At 40.4% G+C, this 20,510-nt stretch overlaps 1 protein-coding gene across 2 annotated transcripts in view; it reads right to left on the bottom strand.

Annotated features, from left to right (window-relative positions):
- LOC121947313 (TOX high mobility group box family member 2-like) overlaps positions 1-20,510 on the bottom strand; it is a 96,160-nt gene that overhangs the window by 42,096 nt on the left and 33,554 nt on the right. Inside the window, exons 2-3 of one of the 2 annotated variants that reach the window (XM_042492299.2) lie at positions 18,527-18,619; positions 8,221-8,280 (exon numbers count right to left, since the gene is read on the bottom strand). In XM_042492299.2, the coding sequence (XP_042348233.1) occupies positions 8,221-8,280; positions 18,527-18,619 (153 nt within the window). The remainder of the gene's footprint in view (positions 1-8,220; positions 8,281-18,526; positions 18,620-20,510) is intronic. The other variant, XM_042492302.2, reaches the window with a different exon arrangement.

Raw genomic sequence — 20,510 nt, 5'->3', positions numbered from 1 at the left:
CTCTACCTTACTATCTATATAAAACTTTAGAGCAGCATCAATCTTCTCATCTGACTCTTGGCAAGACAGTAATAACATACATTTGTAATAAAATGTTAAACTATTACCTCAAGTTGTCATACTTACCAAAATGCATTTGAGCCAGAGAGTCTTACTTTTATTAATTTTTTTAAAGAAAGTTAATATTTTTGTATTTGTCACGTTGCCTTTTCTGTAATCAAAAACTCCACTTCAACCACTTTCCAAACAAAAGTCACATTTATAATGTGACACAAAAGTCACATTTATTGGTCAGCACTAAACCTATTGTGTATGTACTTTAACATTAACTTGATTTCTTTCTCTCAGTTAAGTTGAGTAAATTTGACTTAGTAATTTTTGCATTAGAACAACTAATGAAACGATTGGACAAATTAGTCACTTAACTCAAAATCTTGAGCAAGCCAAGTTACTTAGAGTTGTTGTTTTTTTTACTTAAAGTGTAGTTATTAAATCTGATGAACTGTGGATCATTACTTTGTGTATATGTGCATATGCTTTGGTGAAAAAAATCAAAACACAGTGCCATTAAAGCTTAATTGAACTGGGTTGAAGTGAACTGAGTGTGGGAAGGGATATTTGAGTCATGTGTATGAAGGAAAGTTGATGTATGTTTGAGAGCCATACGTTTTCAGGTGAAAGGAGTCTGGTGGGAGAACGTAGGCGAAAAACCAGAGAAATACACAGAATGAGAGAGAGTGAGGGAGTGTCAGAGTTAAGAAATACATAAAAATAAACAGACAGAGACAAAAAGATAAGAAGAAAACGAGTGAGAGAGAGAGAGCGCGCGGCTGTATCCAACAAGTGAGGTTTCTATTCTAATCTCGACTATGAGCCACTGTTCTTTTGCAGCCGGCCAAATCGATAGAGACGCATGGCTCAGCAAGACACCTGGAAACAGAAAACACAGAGGCACAAACAGGCTGAAACTTGCTGCTTCTCTGAAGACCAGTGGCCCCTGAGCTTCCTCTCCTGCACAGGAACACAATGCAACAAGTACAACACAAGAGAGGAAGAGACACACAAAATTACTCTCCCGCTTCCTGACTGGCTTGTTTTCTCTTTCAAACTTCATCCCTAACCGGCTATTTCTCTAAATCTACCCCTGTTTTGTCTTTAATTTTCCCTAATCTATCGTATATACACATGGACATGCTTCCACACAGACTGATTATAGGGTGAGGAGAAGCCAGCCAAAACACACAGAAATATACATGGAGGTACAAGTCTGCACAATCACTCAAACAGTTTAGGCCTGATATGAATCTAAATGAAGAACACTTATTGTCCTTTACACAAAATTAGAATATGTGTGGGTGTGGTTGGAGGCAGCCATTTTGGTTTGGCTGTGATCATTCTCATGCAGCTATTATAGTGCTGCAAAAATATACACTGGAGTCAGCATTATTTGGCATGCATGATAGCCTGATAATGAACTGTAATTTCCACCTTATTATTCAGCCTCAAACCATGCTCAAGTGAGCTGTTACTGTTTGGGAGGGGGGTTATTTTGCCTTCAGTAGTGACTGACGTGTCTGCAGTAACAATTGGTAGAGCACTTTTTTTCACATTATTGGAAGAAATATGCTGATTTAAGACTTATTTCAGTATGCCTAATTACAACAACACTGAGAGATGACATCCCATTCTTAAAGATTTATAACTGGGGAATCGGCAGTCAGTGAGCACTCATAAGGCATGTGTGTATTTGAATCAGTGACAAAATCTGTGACCTTGGGGCCTTTTACACGCAGCTCAGTTGCCAGAAGAAGATATTGGCATTGTGCATTTCTGCACACCATGAATATGCTGCATTTGCACATTTCTTACATACCATATCAACGTTTCTAAAGTGACATAATATGTGAGCTAGCTTTGTCACCGAGCAGTGGAAACCGGAGTCAAAACGCCTGCCAAGCTGCAGACCACTGCTTGAGACCGACAAACAACAGAATCAGTCGTGTTTTAGCGAGTCATTGCTTGGTGTTTCCAGCTGCTTTTTAGGCTCCTAACATGGGCATTTTGTAGCGACCCCTCGGTGGGGATAGTGCCACAACAAGCTGTTAGTTTTTACAGAGACATCTCTGCTTTTCTTGCCCCCCGAACAGGGTATTTTAAGCCAAATCGTGATCGTTTACTAACATTAACAAAGAGTTTTTGTGCCTTCATCTAACACCATGTTAATCACAGCCGTTTTGAAACATTTCAACATATAGGCTACATAATATACAAATATAAAATGTATAATGGTATCCATAGTTTGCCAATTAGCACCTGACAGTTTGTTCAGGGTAAATTGTTATTTAGCTTAATCTTAGTTATTTTTTTCCCTCTAGAAAACAGTTATGTAGAGTATAAGTCTGGGGCTTTTATTGTGAAATGTAAGAATGGAAGGAGTAGATCTGGTAGGCACTGCCTTTGTCAAGGCCAAAAGGAGTAATAAAGTTTGACTATGGAGCCTCAGTGTTGTTATTTTATAATCCTCAAAAGCACAGGCACAACATGATTGGTTGGTGACTTTAGTCATAGTGTGAGAGCTCAGAAAAAGTAGCCTCATTCTGAAAAAAAAGTGACATAGATTTGTTGCCATGTAATATTTGTGTTCTGTGTGAAACGACAATAGCATTTTGAAAAAGTATTGATTGCATAAAGACTTACTCCTGGCCTGCAAAGGCCCTCAGGCTTCTGAAAAATGTAGTCATTCAAACTCTGTATGGCTCACTAGAACATTCTCAGACAATCAGGATGATGGAAATGTTAAATAATCTTTAATTTAACAAACTGTCCCCTTAGTATCTTTGTGCGTGGGCAGATATAATCAACACTGGCTGATCAACAAAATATACGCCCCCACTTTTGCTTATAAACTGAAACCTCAACAGATGAACCAAATGAAAAACATCAATACGATCGAAACGTCTGGGAGCTACATATGTGCAGCTCACACTCGCATATCTTGTGCAGAAACCATAGAGTATTCAAAGCCTTGAAAACATCTTGTTTGAATGGACAGATTGTGTCCAAGCATACAGTAAACGGCCCCTTTAAAGCTGTTTCTGATTAGCGGTTTTCTCTTTTTAAAAGCCCAGAGATGTTATGTGTAATGCAATCTCCAGTCAAACTGCTACCTCAGTGCGTACGCTGTGGAAGACCCCAGACATGCAAACAAAGGAGTCTCTGTTCTGGCTACATGCACCTTTTTCACAGGCACACATCATGTAAAGTTCAGATGGGCATCTCAATACAGTGTTAAAAACTTGCATGAAGAAATAGAGGCTCCATCTTTCCCAATATGTTTGATTATTGAGAACATGCTGTATCTCTAAGAATAAAAGTCTTACTGCAGTGATGTTCACACAGAATAAACAGAAGAGAAACAGCAGAAATGCTACCTGCATCTCAGCATCTCCTTCTGTTTCATCACTTGATGAAAATGAAAAACACATACAAAATAATACATATGCACCAGGATGCGGGAATGTATTCAGCATATTCATTAGACAGTAATCAATTTGATGCAGAAAATGATTCCAGATATGAACCTCAAATTTGTCTGATTTAACTTCAAAAGCAATCAGTATGTGACAAACCACTGCACAGCTAATGCACGCAATTAAGCGTCAATTAAGAAAAGATCAACTCAGATGCACAGCGAGCAGTCGGAGCGACGGATTTTGTATGACGCATCGAGAAAATGCATAGATTCCATGGATGTGGTGGCTTTGAAGATATTTATAAGTTAACCTCTTCAGACCCTTTGGCAGGTTAACCATTGCAAATGCATGGCTTGTACCCAAGTACTGCTGAAATCCACAGAAATGATTAATTCTGGTCAAGATCCCAACACTAGAGGACGTGCTAAATTACAAGGAAATGTGTATAAACTTCTGCACTAGACAAGAGGAATGTAATGATTTGGCAAGCTCCTACAATAAAGGTGGGTTACGGGTTGTCAAACTTATGAAAAAGTTGAGCCTAGACATTGACATTAGTGCCAGCCACTCAGTTACTTGCCATGAGCGCTGCAACAACCTTCAACTTAAGAGCGAGGCTGCACATTCTACCTCTTCCAAATTTTAAAATGTTTTTTTTTTTTTTTGCATAAAAAAGTGGATGCCAAACAAAAAAAAGGACTATTTAGACCTGGTGTGTAAGCTTCTATTTGATGATCGCTGACAGAGCATCAACTGCAACTGGCATGTTTTGAAAAGACCAAATTGCCTTATCCACTAAGAAGGTATTTGTTGACACAACACTGCAAACTTGGAGTGGGTGTCGATGATTGACACATGACCGCTGCAGCAGAGAAACTACAAAGCTGGACATTTATCCCAATTAGCACACAACCATGTATGCACGCAAAGTGACATAATTAGGGCAGACGAGAAAACGTGGCTAACAACGATGGACCCCATAGTCTGTGATGTGTGCTATAAGTAGACAATAAGCTGCTAAAGCTCCCACTCGACCCCTCATTATAGTCAGTCAATCCTGACATCAAAGGAAAGACAACCTTATGGCCATAGGATGACGGTGTGTATATATGTGTGTGTGTGTGTGTGTGTTAGGGTTTATGAGAGTATGCGTGTGTGTGTGTATGGGTTTACAAGCGTGTGTGTGTGTATTTATGTGCACATATATATGTTCTTGTTCCTCAATCTTTGCACGGACCAATTTAAGTTTTACACCCTGAGAGTAAGCACATTTTTGGAAATTGAGGACATTTTGTCTGGTTCTCACATCTTCAAAGGGCTGCTTGAGTGTTTACAGATGGTTTTAGGGTTAATGTTATAATTAGATTACTTTAAAGGGTCACTTCATACAAATTACAACAGAAAAAAAAGTTTAATGCACGGTTTGTTGATTATCCAGAGCAACCACAAAATTGTTTGTGGAAAGGGAAGTGGCTGCTGAGTTTTTGAAACACACTGAGGACCACATGTAACATTTAATTAATTCTCATTGTGTTGTTTTACCAGCAGCTATCTCTCAACACAAAACATCATTCCCAACTTGGTCAATACTGACGCTTGGTCAGTGGCTCTACAACTCAAACTATGATGCTTTTGGTACCCCTCAAGCATCAATTTGCACGCTTCAGCACCATGTGGCAATTCATGCACATTACATGCATTGTGTCTTTCCAAAATGAACATCGGTTTGCAAAGCAAATGTACAGTTTCCGCTCATTAAATGCATACAGTACAAATCAAAGTAGCTTTTAGTTTACTTCCTTATTCATAGGTAACACAAGCATGTGGTGAGGTTTAGAAATATGGTTTAAAATAAGTACATTTGTTAATAAAGTATTCCAAAGTTACATCATATACATCACAAATGTCATTTGACATTACTAGCATTGCATGCTACACAAACTAGCTCACTAGGTTGTTACTAAAATAACTGATTTTTGGTTTCACACAGAACATGAACAGCAGTCTTACGGGTTGAAGTCTAGAGTCTGTTTGACCCATTCACCTCCCCTTCCTGCCCACCCGATGCAGACTCTCGCCCTGGCAGTTGCTTGGATTGTCAAAAAATGCTTTTGTGTGGTGCATGTCATGCTGCTTCCAAAGGGTGCTTTGGTGCATCTGTGTCTGACGCTGAGGACCACTGACCAAGTGTCAGTAAATGGCGAGTTGGGAGTGAGACATAAAAAAGCAAAACTATGTGCACTGCTAGGCAAGTGAGAAAATGTCCTTTTTGTCAGTTGGGTAAACTTACCCTTTGTGTAAAGATTAAGGATATGGGCAAAGGAATTCCTTATGTCAATGTGGGTCCTCACAAGTATATAAGTATGAATATATCTGTGCGTGTGTGTGCACACGCGCAGTTTGTACAGTATGTGAGTGAAACAAACTGAAATTGAGGACGTTGTCCTGTGCATGTGCTTATGAGTTATGAATAACTTTGTGTCAGAGAATGTGTCAGTTCCTGCTACAGTATGTGTGAGTATGTGTGTGTGTGTGTGTGTGTGTTTGTGTGTGAGAGAGAGTGTGTGTGCCCTGGCGTCCTCAGCCCTCTGGCCTTGTCCCGTGACTCTCTGACAGTATTTGGCGAGGCGCTAATTGACAAGGAGCCTCCACCTCATCGTGTTTTGTCAGAACATGAAGCCCTCGCTGCTGGATCAACAAATCCTGGAGCTCCAAATTCTGCCATATGTCCGGCCATGTGTTTCCGTCTACCAGCTGGGAGCTCTCAGTGCCGTGCCTGTCTAACTCACTGACTGTGAGACTGGGACTGTGCCACTCCAGACTGGGACAAGTACTTCATAAGCCTTGAATGGTAACATGTTTGTGCTGGTGTTTCTGTGAGTTTTAGTGATGTTGCACTAACACCGTCAGGGTTGATGGTTTAATCCCTCTGACATTAGGTCTCTGATATCTAAGATATATGTTATGTTAATATGCTTTTGAGAAAATGTATCAAACTGCACATGTTTTGGGACTTTAAGGGATACTTTGGCTTACAAGGAATTAAGTCTTTTTCCTACTTTGTCAAATATGGTCAAAGTCATGAATGCCTTTTTTTTAGATTGAGGCTTAATATTAATAATATTATGTTAATATTATTAATATTATGTTGTAAAGATTTGTAGAGAAAGTTTTAGAGATCAGCTGATCTGACAAACTGCACATTTTTTCCATGACACCTCGTTAAACTGTTAACCGGGAGACCACATACATTCGATGCTTTCACTGAGTTTATCTGATCAGAAAAACAGTTGCTCAGTCAAGATCCACTTGATAGCAAAACTAGGTTAGATGCTATGCAGCAAAAATAAAAAAAATAAAAAAAACCAAAACAGATTCTAACATGCTGTCTTAATTTGTTGATTTGTGAATTGCGATACTGTCCTGCACTATAAAGTTATTCCATGTTCATCATCTTATGCTGCATTTTCACAGCGTGGTATGGGATGGTTCGAGTCAACTCAACTTGCTTGGACCCTTTTTTGTTGTTTCCATTGGAAAAAGTTGAAGATATACCTGGTGCTTTTTTTTGTACCACCTTTGTCTTTCCAAGCAAACTGAGCAGATGCTAGAAGATGGAGTAAAAACTCTGCAGACCACTGACCACTGATTGTCGCAACTTTCATAAAAACTAAAAATGTCAGCCTGTTGGTGGCGCTACAGTAAGAGTTAGGGGATCACCAATGCCACTAGTCTTCAGTTTTGAGGAACCATGACCACCTCTGGAACATTTTGTAGCAATCCATCTGGAAGTATTTGAGATAATTTATTCTGGACAGAAGATAGACCTATAGACTGTCAGATGGCATAGCCAAGCCTCGAACCATGCTGCTAGCATCAGCTCTGCATGTCTAGTCCCTCATGTCTAACCCACATAGAGCTCAAAAGCCAGAGTAGTGGAATCTGGATAACTATGATTTCACAACTTGATTTAGTGAGAACACATTTAAAATACATTTGAATTTTTTCAGGACACCGATTGTGTCGATTGTAATGATTCTATGATTAATGAAATTTTGAAGTTTGAAGGTATGCTGAATGGAGATATTTGCCTAATAGTAATCATTACTTGGTGGTTGTAGGATCATTTCTATTGTAGCTCCTCACAGTTTTCCCAGCAGGGAAATATGTGAAGTTGGTAATTTCACAGTCAACAAAGAAATAATATAATGTCAAACATCTAACCCAGTTCACATACACCCACAGCCACTGCAACAGAAACACTGGTTTCGCTTGTTAACACATTTTGTTTTTATTAGTCTTATCTTTTATCATCAACTTTTTAGAAACACTTGACTTGACATGATTTTAAAGCAAGCCAAATTTTTATATTTACACTGTTTTCATTTTACCACAGTGGTCAATGTTAGGATATAATTTAGCATGTCATGCCCACAGAAGTTAATAATGACAGGGTGTTCACATGCTGCAGTGACTTGTGTTTTCCAAACACATTAACCAGTATATTGTAGCTATTTTCCAGTTTTTCTGCAATTTCCAACCAACATCATCTTCAGTTAATGAGCACCTTTACTGGCAAACATGTTCATTTATTATTTTCCAGTACTTACCAAAACATATAATTCTATAAACTCTTCTTGTTAAATGCTGACAGCTGCAAAACTGCAGCTAATAACATGACAGCTTCTGCAGATATTTATTTAAACGAGTCTGTGGGGTTTATGGGAAAAGGTGTGGGCTGTCTTACCTGGTTTGGCGACCGAAACTCTTGGTTATTGTCATTCATGTACATGTTGTCACCATCAAACTGTGGACAGAAACAGAAAGGAGAAATAAACATGATATGCAAGAGGAGATTTGCAAAAAAACAAAAATGGGGGCTGCGGAGGAGGTGCAAAGAGGAAAAGCTCTTTACGGGTGGCCTGAAGTGTGAGACTAATGACTTTGTCACTTCGGTTAAACCTCGTGGTGGCATGGCAGTGTGGGTAATTACTGCTCGTCAGCGGGCCGGTAATTAGGCTACATGAGCACAGTGACGGGAGATGGGCTTTTCCCTGTGGGCTCTGCTGTGTGTCTGAGAATGAGTGTGAATGAAACTGTGAGTGCATACAGTAGTAAAGTGTGTGTATGCCTGTCTTTGAGACTGTGGGCCCTGTGTGTGTGTGTGTGTGTGTGTGTGTGTGTGTGTGTGTGTGTGTGTGTGTGTGTGTGTGTATGTGTGTGTGTGTGTGTGCTGCACAGTGGGGGCATGCTGTGTCTTCAGGATCGAGCTAATAAGGCATTGAAAGATCACTCGCTGCAGGTGCCAAAACAGTGTTTGACACGACAAATGACCCTTGACCCCCAGGGATGCTGGGAAACAACACCAGGTCACCAGCTGACATGGAACACTCAAGCTCTAGTGTCAGCAAGCTAAAGACCTTAAAGAAGCATTTTACTGCTGGAAAGATGGTTTTTTCACAAAACTGGGCTGTCTATGCAATAGAAAGATGCAAATACTGTTGAAATTGGTGCGACATGACCAGAGAAAACAGAGGAAAGGATTGTGGCATCTGCATTGAGGGGGGAGATGAAGGCACTGGTTCGATGGAGGGATGTTTTGTTGCACAAAATACAAAAAGATTCTGCTTTTAGCTCCAGAGAAAATGAGATTTGGCCCAATAAAATGTCTCAGTAACTGAACCTGTGCAGTGTCAAGGTGACTGAGAAACTGCTACCATGTTACCAAGAGCTGTGCTGTGTGAAACGCCCTTGGCTTTCAAAGGCTTCAAGCTTTGTCATATCACGCTTGCAGCAAATGAAACAAACCTTGACTGGACTGGATAATAACGTTCATGAACACGCAAAAAACACCAACGTGCCAAATAAAGCCTCCTTTTTGTTTGTTGACTGAGGTCGCTCTTTGTGATATCAACGCACAGAAGACTCAGGGAAATAGACAGCAGAGACAACATGATCAAACTAGACAGCATTCCATGTCAAATTCCTCAGATGTGAAGATACAGAGGGGCCCTTTTCATTTAGAGGGTGGTCCGCTTGGTGCCTATGGAGAAAGCGACTTGAAAGATAAACACATGTAAGATACGAGCAGGCACAAATGGATCATGAGATATACCTGCTCAAAACAATAACTAGGTGGACTAATGGACGGAAATGGGCAGAATTCCTGGGGGGTGAAATCTAATATCTACACTAGTAGACAGGAAAAAAGTCGAAGCAGCTAAATGAGCATGAGAGTGGTGAGAAAGAGAAATTACTGTACATTATTGCAGGAGAAAGGCCGGGGGAATGAGTGCCTGCCTCAGGGCAATGGTTGGTTAACGATGCATATCATGGAAGCCCTTGTGAGGATTCACTTGGTTATTCTAATGATTACATTTACATCCAACTGCAAACATGAAACTGAGACAAGCATTGCATTTAAACCTCATTCACACCGCACATGATTAATCCAAAAGCCCCAGACTAAAAAAAACTACATCTTTATTTCAAGTGAATAATGACTAATTGTTAAGCGCTACCTGCTTAAGACACTAATTTGCCTAACGAAGCGTGGCGCTGTCTATCACCTGACTAAACTGCAGTGAGCAGTGACAGTAGCTCACTGAGAGGGCCAAAGTGATGTTGACCTTGGTGACATATCTGCAATAAACTCTTCGCTCCTCACATGAAAGCCTCTTGTCCTCGCCTAACTGAGCAATTTCATTCCATTGAAATCCACTTTGATATCACTGGTGACGTGAAGCCATTTTGAGAGCTTCTTTACGATAAGATTCTCTCGGGTGAAAAGAGAGCACAGTCACTGAATAATGGCATTTTTAACCACAAAACGCTGCCAGATCTTGTAGCTTATTTTCCAACTCGACGCAAAACCTTATTGCTGTTTTTTCCACCTCAAATTGAAGCAACGAGGTCGGACAAAGCTCATTTTCACCAATTACATCCGTGACGTAATATTACCCAAAAAGGCCAAAGACAGCCTGAAAAGGTCAGCCATTTTGTGCTTCAACATGGCTGCTCATATATTGCAATGTAAAGCTGTTTCCCCCCGCTCTTCTCTCAATAGCTCTCCTTTGCACCGCCTCGCTCTCCCACTTAAAATGCCAATTTATCCTCGGCTCAATGCTATCAGCTCTGCCATTACTCCACATTTACTGCAGAAATCATCTTCTCTTTCTCTGTTGTTCCCCTTCTCTCATTTTCTACCCTCACTCTCTCCATCTTCCTCCTTCCACTCCCCGTTATGTTCTCGTTGTCCCCACCTCTCTCCGTGTTGCAACCTCCCTCCACTTCTCCATCTCCCTCCCTACCCTTCTTTCCTCCCCCTTCCCTCTTTTTCTTCAGTAGGCCTTGGCATCGCTTTCTCATCGGCAGTCTAATTGGGCATTCTGCCTGAGACAAGGGCCTCATTAAGCAGTAATTACACACATGTTGTTTTCGGCAAACATCTCTATTTGGATTGCTTTGCATGGTAATTGTTCAGCAGGGACCACTGCTCGCGATGTTTCCCTCCGTGACACACGTGGTGCTGGGAGAGAGGAATAAAAACATGGAGAAGGATGGAGAGGTGGGGAGGGCTAGAGAGAGAGAGAGAAAGGGAAGGGGGGAAGGGGGTGAGAATAGAGAAAAAATAATAATAGGTTGTGGAGGGGAGACAAATTGAGAAATAAAGAATGCATACACGAGAGAGAAGGAGGATGAGAGTTACAGAGAGGCAGAAAAGAGACAGACTAAAAGGATGAAGGGGATGCTGAGGCAGTAAATGGAGAAAGACAATGAATAAATGACAAAGAAAGAGGTAGACAGATTCAGTGTGAGGAGAAAATGAGGTGGAGCAGGAGAGGGAGAGAGAATGAAAAAGACGTTGAGAACGAGTAAATGAGGAAGAAAAGTGAGAAAGTAAAGACAGTGAAAGAGACAGAGAGTGAGTCCCAGAACTAGGTCATGCCTCGCAATCATCGACAAAGCTGAGCGTTTCAAAAATAATGAAGCCACAAGGTGGAAGTAATGCTAACTAGCATATCCAGGGAAAACATGTAATATTTACACAGTGCTAATGGTGCGATACAATGCTGGGATCTTTTCATCTCCGAGTGCACCGGTGAGACAGTTGATGTCAGGATTGGAGGCAAAATTACAGACTCCACTGAAGATTGTTGTTGATTGATGGACAATTCAAATAAGCTCCTCATAAAGCCTCCCAGGCAACATCTGTTTGTGAAGGGGGCTGGGCGGAGATGAACCGCTTGTGCGTCTGTGTAATGCCACCACCGTCCAGTCATTAGACAGAAAAATGACCTGGCAATGATGAAAAACAAAACCTCATTTTGATGGACAGGAAACCAATTATCTTGGAAGGAAAATAAAATAAGATTTGCCATGACTTACAAAACTGGACCTAATGATTCGAAACACACAAATACAACAGAGACCCATCTTAACGTATCTGACAATATCTATAACTAAACTAAAAGTCTGGTTTACTTATTGCAAGCTAGTCTCAAAAAGCGCGGTGAGTGGGAGTAACTAGTATGTTTACTTTACTTAAACTTAACTATACTAGTATCTCCACTTCATGCTACTTTTTTCTTCTGTTTCACTACATTTCAGAGATACATGTGACATGTTTTACTCCACATCATTGATTTAACAGTGTGTAGGATTTAGTGGCATCTCACAGTGAGGATTGCAGATTGCAACCAGCTGAAACTTCTTCTATGTGCTGAGTGTGAATTCCCAGTTAGAAATCCTTCAGTGTTCGTTGTTCAGGAGGTTTTAACAGAAGTCGATTTATCCGCAAAGGTCTCTTTCTATCCAAACTAAATGGACCATTTGATTTAAAGCAGTGAAAATGCTTAATATACCAGTTTCCCATTACAAATCGGTGTTTCTCCAATGCTATTTGGCTTGTCTCAGACGGGCGATTAGCCCAGCACCTGTGTGCCAACCTTTTTTTCTGATCCTGACGGAGGTTTTTATCGGGAGCTGAATTATCCACAGAGGGTTCTTCCTCTCTAAAACAAACTGATTTAAACTGGTAAGAACACTGAATAAAGCAGTAACATGTTACTTTGTTTTTGCTTCGCTGTGCGAACCGTCTGCTAGCCCAGCACCTGCTAATGTGTACTCTCTCTGAGAACATAAGATCTAAACATCCAAGAGGTTTTTGGCAGGGGCAAAATTATCTGCAGAGGTCTCTTCCTCTCCAAAACAAACAGAGCTGATTATTTAAAGTGTTAAAAAAAGTGGGAAAAAAAATCAGTTTTAATTTAAAAATCTGTGTTTTTCCAGTGCTGTTCAACTCTTTGCGTGGCTGCTAACCATGGTGGCCAATGCAAAATTGCAAATGGCCCTATCTGGAGCCAGTGTTTGCTTTGTCTGTTCTGGGTCTACTGTAAAATCATGGCTGTATAACATGGTGATGTGTGTGGACAAGGACCTGCTCCCTCTGTAGATATAAATGGCTCATTCTAAGGTCACAAAAATGAAACAATTGTTATTTTTACTGGATTATACAATAAAGAAAACATACTTGTTATTTCATATTCCATTTCTGCCAAAATATCCCCCTAAATCCTACACCCTAGATCTTTAAAACGGTGCTTATAAATTAAAATAATCATATGAATAATCCAATTATATAAATAAAACACCCTCTTACAACCCTCTTCCTACAATGCTTTTTGTATTTTTACATTGTGAAAATACTAAAAGTATCTTACATCGTCCGCCACTGGGCTTTACTATCATACCATAAACCATATTACAGTTCATGCAGTATGGTACAGGATATGAGATTTTAAAAAAGGGAAGAATTTTACATTTACACAATCAACATTCAAGTCGACCATTGCGGCATCTGCAAAAGTGCAACCCCCCCAAAAAAAACCATACAGTAACACATGAAAGAGCAACCACAACAAACTTTTAGAACTTTTCAATTCATAAAAGGGAATCTATAAGCAGAATGTGTAATACTTGTGACTTTAAAAGCCTTTGCCAGTACACCAAGTCTCTAAAAATAATTCTCTCACCGAGCGGAATTAATAAGCCCAGAACAGTACACAGCCATTCTGTGAAGAAAGGGGTGTGGTGGTGGTGGTGGTGGTGGTGGTGGTGGTGTATGGAGGGTGGGGGTGGGGGGGTACTCATGCAATATGTATGCCTGTTTGAGCACCCTTCTTCATCATCTTCCCCCTCTTCTCTTTATTTCTCTTTTTACATCTCTCTCTCGCTCTCCCTCGTCCTCTGTTCAATTAAGCAGTAGGAGAGACCTAACAAACCTCAACCTGAGACAATGTGCCACTGAATTTTGATGTTGCCCAACTTGTCACTGCTGGTTCAAAGCCAGACGAAAGGATGAGACAGACAGACAGACAGACAGACAGACAGACAGACAGACAGACACACTTGTGTGCAGACTAACACATAGACACACACACTTAAAAACAGAGGAAGAGTGAAAGACAAAGAGGCTGAGAGGAAAGAGACAGAGAGAAGAGGAGAGTGAAAGAATACTAGAAAGAAAGAAAGAAAGAAAGAAAGACAGAAAGAAAGAAAGAAAGAAAAGAAAAAGCGACAGTAAATAGATTTCAGAGTTGCATGGCAGGAGGAGAGAAAAAGAGAGACTATAGTAACAATTCTGGTGTTGCACCACGCCCCAAGCAAACAATGAACATGGGCAAACAATGAACATGGCACACACACACACGCACACATATACACATCCACACTCACACAAAGCCCATAAAAAGCGCAGCCTGTGGCCATGGCGACACATGCTCTGTTGTCGTTAGATAAGGGAAACAGGGCCTCTTCCTGGGTGTGAGAGTTTGATCCTGCACACACACACTACATATGCACGCTCTGCAGCAGCACTGGGGTCACATCCACCAACGCCCAGCATCTTACTGTATGTATCCTCACCTTTATCTGCTTGCTTGGTTCATTTTCATATGCAAAATCCCCGGCTATGTTTACCTGGAAGCACTGTGCTCCGGTCAGTGGCGTGATCTGATATCATCGAGATACACGGAGCAGCTTCTCGTATCTCTCAGAGGGATTCTGATGGAATTCTGTTTGGTATTTCCTGGCCTCGTGCCATCCAAGAAAGTATTCAGTTAGAGAGATTGGAAATATGAATCGACAAGTTTGCTCAAAGGGCTGTTTCAAAAGTGTTGAAAAGACTATCTGCATTACCTTTCCAGCTGATTCTGTTAAAGAAATATTTTGTTTTATTCACAGTGATGGTGCCATCCATCAGCTTACATCTAATGAGCATGAGCTCTGTTTGTTATCATTGAGTCTAAAGCATTCCACAGTGAAACAATGCAGACACACACATACACATACACATACACACAGCACCAGAAAAAGCTTGAGAAAAAAAAATGTTCACAAAAGACATAATCTAGATTCCAACCGCTTACGGCTTCACCTATATCTTGTGATGTATAAAAATAAAAAGGTAGGCTGAAGCTCTCATTCATCCACTTTCTGTTGCACTGGAGCAACCACAAAACAGAAGTAACAGTCAACAGCAGAGATGGGAGAAGAGATTGAGGAGAAAGGCTGTGTGTACATGTGTGTGTGTGTGTGTGTGTGTGTGTGTGTGTGTGTGTGTTTGTGTGTGCATGTGTGCGCAGGGAGGCCAGGTGGGGTGGTGCTAAAAAAGGTTTTGTTTCCACTATGAACTTGGGTTCACTGTGAGTTAGTGAGTTCACAACAAGATAAAAATCTAAACAGTGGTGGTGACGCATGCTAACTCACACCGACCTAAGAGCAATCACAGGGCCTCAAGAAGTTTTAAATCAGTTTCTGTGTTTATTTTCCCGTCTCATTTAGTCTTTCACTTATCTGTTGTCAAAAATAATTTCACAGAGCGATCATTTCAAATAATTATATGACTTCTGTTCCAAATGCAGGCGCTCAAGGCAAAACAAAACATACAAAACAGTAATAATGAACTCTTTATCTTAGGATGATGTGTGAAATAGAAGCTAACAATAACTAACTTCATATTTGTGGTTGTAAATGACAAAAACTGTTTCAAAAACTCTAATACACAGAACTCATGTAACCGTGTCACCATGTAACCGTCAATAAACAGCACACAGCTGGATCATGTTACAGTCCTGCCAAGTTTGTGATTATTTAATACCCAAAGATGAATATTATCCAGCCTTTCACTGCCTTTTATGGAAGAAAATGTACTCACTTTTAACTTTAATCAATTACATTCTGTGGATTGACAGGTGTTACTACATGATAGGCTATTGGGATTTCTTTGGGGAAAATAAATTCACTTAGTCTCTACTTTTCTTCTCATTTTCTGATTTTTAGTGGCTTTATTCAAACATTTACATCAAATGTTCAGTGTTTTTTGCGTTTTTATTGTACTAATAGAGCTGTTCCTTTCTGTCCCATTTTTCATCATCCCTCTGTTGAGGTACCTTGCACACTGATCCGATACCAAAAGATGAAGCCAGAAACAGTGCAGTCTTTTGATTAATCAATAGAGAATCATCACTTTTGCTCTACAAGGATTTGATGCACAAACCCGCTCTTTTAAATATCCCCTTGATTGCAACAGAGACTCAACACTCCCGTCTCTTCTTATTTGTTCTGAAAATGTCGACATACAACCTCATCCTGTGGACGACCAGAAAAGTGCAAATGTCCTGCTGTATCGCCCGTCAAGAGGAAATACAGTAAGAGCTGGAGAGAGCAGTACAGCTATCCGCCTACATATAAGAGTGCTGTCTGCAGGGGAAACACTAAACAGATCTAGGGTTTAGAGACATGTCCATACAGGTTACATACCAGTTCTGAGGGTACTATACCGAAAGTGTTAGGTGGAGACACAGCATCAGTGGCAAACAAAGTGGATCATGTAGTTGATAAAAAGCCAGAGTTTTCCCTTTAGGAGTTTGTGGAGACCAAAACAGAGCTAAAAACAAAAAGTGAAGACTAACTTTTAAGTTGTCCTAAAACATGACTCCAAATAAATGCTGATATTGTTTTATATCTGCTGGTTATGTAAAAATGCAACTGTTACCAAATCAGCAATAATGTCTGTAATTGAAGGTTAAAGTCCAACAGTGGAATGAACTTTTATATAAAATCTATCCAGGTGTCGGTTAAGGTCAAAGCTTGCACCACTGTTACTCAAAGAGGTATGTCAATGTGTAGCTTATCCTCAGTACAGTCTATTTGTGCAGTAACTAGGGCAGAGAGCTAAAGAGGTCATAGATAGATAGATTTGATTGTTCACAAGAGAGGATTTTTTTTATCCACATAGTGTGCAATGCGTATTCTTGACATATACATTTGCAAAGAATACAGTGTGTTCCTGTGATTAGCGAGCTATGGAATTTAGCACCGCTATAGCTAAAATGTGCCTTTTTCCAACAAAGTGTCCAAAATTTCAACCAGATGGGAGTGGAGTGAAAAGTGTGCAAGAGCACGTGTCAAGGTACAACAGAAAAAACATGTCAGACCAAAGTGCCACCCACACAGCCTCCCTCATCCTGCTGCGGTGGCCTTCAACAGCCTGCCTGCTAACCAGTGCTGGGAAACACCTTCTTAGCATCTAGCGAAGTAGCATCACATGCAGTTAGCAACTAGCTCCAGCAGGTGCAGTAGTGCTAAAATTAACGTGGGTGCTACTAGGAGGAAAGTGGTTATGCCACCAGTCTACCTGACACTTAACTGTCTGAGGTGAGAATGTGCGTGTCTTATGTGTGTATGTGTACATTCCTGTGAGTCTATGTGCGTGTCTCTGTGTGCATGTATGTTGGTGAGGTTTCTCTGGCAGCAGGAGGATACAGAGCACAAGCCACTTTTAACTGACTGGGGTAAACAGCAATGAGAGAAGATAAAGGGCAGAGTGAATGTCACATTACTCCAGCCCTTTGCCTCTGCTCACCGCAGCATCAGATAACTGCAGCAGAAAAAAAAAGCTGGTTTCCTCTAGCATATAATTGGTTATCTTATTGCAATCTACTGCTCTCTTGCCTTTGCACAGAATAAAGCATGAAAAAGCAAAGAGTGAAGAAGAAGAAAAAAGGCTGAAGTTTGACTGTTCTGGCAATGACTAAAATAAATCATTATGAGCATAGGAAACACATTAGGTGTGCACTCACACGGCATGGACCTTAACATACAGCACAGAGTGTACAGTTATAGAAGGTGGGAAGGAAGTGTTGTAATTGTTGAATTACTGTTAGTGATAATCTAGTTGTGGTGTGTTCACTTTCATTACAGTAAAAATGTATACAACTAAATTTAGTTACAGATATTAATGCAAAAACACAGTTTTACAGTTTATTAAATGGGTGTGCAATATTATTACCAACAATATCAGATACCCAAATAAATTATCAGTATAGTTTAAACAAAATATATGAAATTCACAGGAAGTAACATTGCAACATCTTATTCTGATAGCACGCTTCCTGAATAAACATCTATTTGTTATGTTTTAGGCACGATTTATTTCTTCTGTATTAAATAATTCTGTATTACAGTCATTTGTAATATTATTCGTAGTCATAAATAAAAAAAAGTTGTTAAAGGTTAACTCTAAAGACATCAAAAGTGCATTCACATTCAATATTAATTTGTTTCTATGGATGCATATACCGTGTGACCCGACTGTAACAACTACATGGGCGTATTTTGCACCTTTGCATGTTTTCACAAATATGTAGCAGCAATTAAGAAACATAACTCCTGACACCTGTAATTTCCCGTAAGTGTGCCTGTTTTCGAATGCAAATATATACAATATCTGCGCTGTGTGGCAGAGAATATAAAATAATGAGTTCTTCTAATGTGCTCATACATGTACGTGTACGTTCTTGTAGGGATTTTTCAGGAGTAAATAGTCTCTCCACAAAAAGCAATTTCATCTCAACTCAAGATGTCCCCAGTTTGGAGCCTCCAAAATAAAACCGGGCCCAGGTCAGTAGCTTGAGGTACACCTTTCAAAATCAATTGGCTGACAAACAGAAGAGGTTTCAGAAATTGGGGGCTTTGCTACTGTATCTCACCACAGCAGTGGGCAGTCTTTTCCTAGCTGGATTGATGCCTGGAGGGGGGGCAGTGTGGAGCCTAACCCCTCGTTCACCCACACTGTACCGGGCCTGTGGTTAGAGAGAGAGACAGCAGGGAGAAAAAGAGAAGAGACAGAAAAGACAAAAGTGGGGAAGGAAACGAGATGGCGGGGCTTTAGTTTGCAAGATACAAGCAGGGCATTTATAAAGGAACATGTCAAGGCCCCCTCCCCTCTCTTTCTCCAGTTGCTCTGCTCTTCCCCCCCGTGCCCAGCACACGCGTGCAGGGGGAGGAGTAATGACATGAGACTTACACAGTGACTCTATGCAGCGCTGTGCTAGGGGAAGAATGGAGGTTAATGAGCTGACATCCCCTCCACCCCGAACACTCCTCCTCTCCATGCCCACCTCCCTACTCTCTTGCACACACTGACAAGCATATACACAAACCCCCGAGAAACCGTGGGGCTGAATGCTGGCACTGAGCCAAGGATCCGGAGTCTTAAAGAGTATCATGGATCAACGAGTGGATTTACACTGCATGTACATTAACAATCAGTAATCAAATACAACCTACGGTATGAATATGACCTGCACACATCAGGTCACAGAATCAAAAGCTTATACTCCATTTAGAACAGACCGGTGGCCCTACGAGGATAAATGCTTATTACACAGAAGAAAGGAAAAAATGTGTACGCCTGAAAAATGTGTGGGGTAAAAAGTGGGTGGTGTCATGTTGTTATCTACATTAGAGGGTTCATCCTGAGTACACAAGTATTTTTAGAGTGTTTTGTATAATGAGTCTCACTCAGGGGTGTATGATGTATTGATTATACTAGATATATCGTGGCTTGTTCCACATGGGATGTAGAAAATTACGATATTGTGACCATCGAGTATATATTGACATTTTTTTTGCCACCAGCACAAACATGATATGTCAAACAAACTCACCTGTCCATTCAGTCCACTCTCCCCTGGGTGATAGTGTGTTAGTCGTGGTGTATGTGGACACCAATGCAAATATTATTAATACATGAATATATGAAGAGCTCTAAGTTTGTTTGCTGCTAACAGTGAATAAATCCTCACTATTAATGGTGCTACTGCAACGATTTAACTTTCAGCTGACTGCTAGCAACTAACTCTTGACCAAAATCTTCAAGTTCACAGCAAAAAAAATTCCTGCCCAAGACAAGCCAGATACCTCAGAAAAAAACAGCAGTGGTTCCACTTTGATTTAGACATTGTAAAAATACTTTAACTTTTATTCTGACAGTACTTTATTTAACTTTTTTATGACAGCAACTTATTTACAATTATTATCACAGTGCTTTATTTACCTATTTTATAACAATACTTTGTTATTTTTATTGTTGTTATTTTATTTTATTAACATTAGTTTATTTAGTTGTTTATTATTTTAGTAGTCTGCAGTAGCTTAGAATATATTACGAAAAATTGAGTTTCAAAGCATGCATTGCAATAAAGCCTAAAAATATTGACAAATGAGGGAAGAACCAAAGTCAGTAGGGTTCATCCTCTGGGGACAACGAATGCTTGTACCAAACGTCAATCCATTCAACATTTCACTCTGAACCAAGTCTTTTAAAAAAAACAAAAGTACTGACAGTCAGTTTGATAGATGGACCAACTGACACTGTCACCCCAGAGTCACACTGCTAGGACAGCTAAAAAAACAGTCCACCCGCAACTGTCAGCATCTTACCAAACACACACAACCGTTGGCTTGTTAAGGACAAAAAGCTTTTGCACCCAGACCACAGACCACGGGCTAAACACATAACGCTATTGTAGTGTATACAGTGCTGTGAATAACTGTTCACCCCGTCAGATGCGCCCCCATCACTTGGTTGTCACGTGGTGATGTGTGGGTGTATAAGATGTTAAATAAAACCCCAGTGGCCTTTAAGTTGCATCACCGGAAAGCCAACAAGTAAAGGTGACAACTTTTAAC

This window comes from Plectropomus leopardus, chromosome 9 (genome assembly GCF_026936395.1).
Source record: "Plectropomus leopardus strain MGB_pleo_1.0 chromosome 9, ASM2693639v1, whole genome shotgun sequence".
In the NCBI taxonomy this organism is placed as follows: domain Eukaryota; kingdom Metazoa; phylum Chordata; class Actinopteri; order Perciformes; family Serranidae; genus Plectropomus; species Plectropomus leopardus.
Note: the sequence above shows the minus strand (reverse complement) of the source record. Positions and strands in the feature narration are given on the sequence as shown.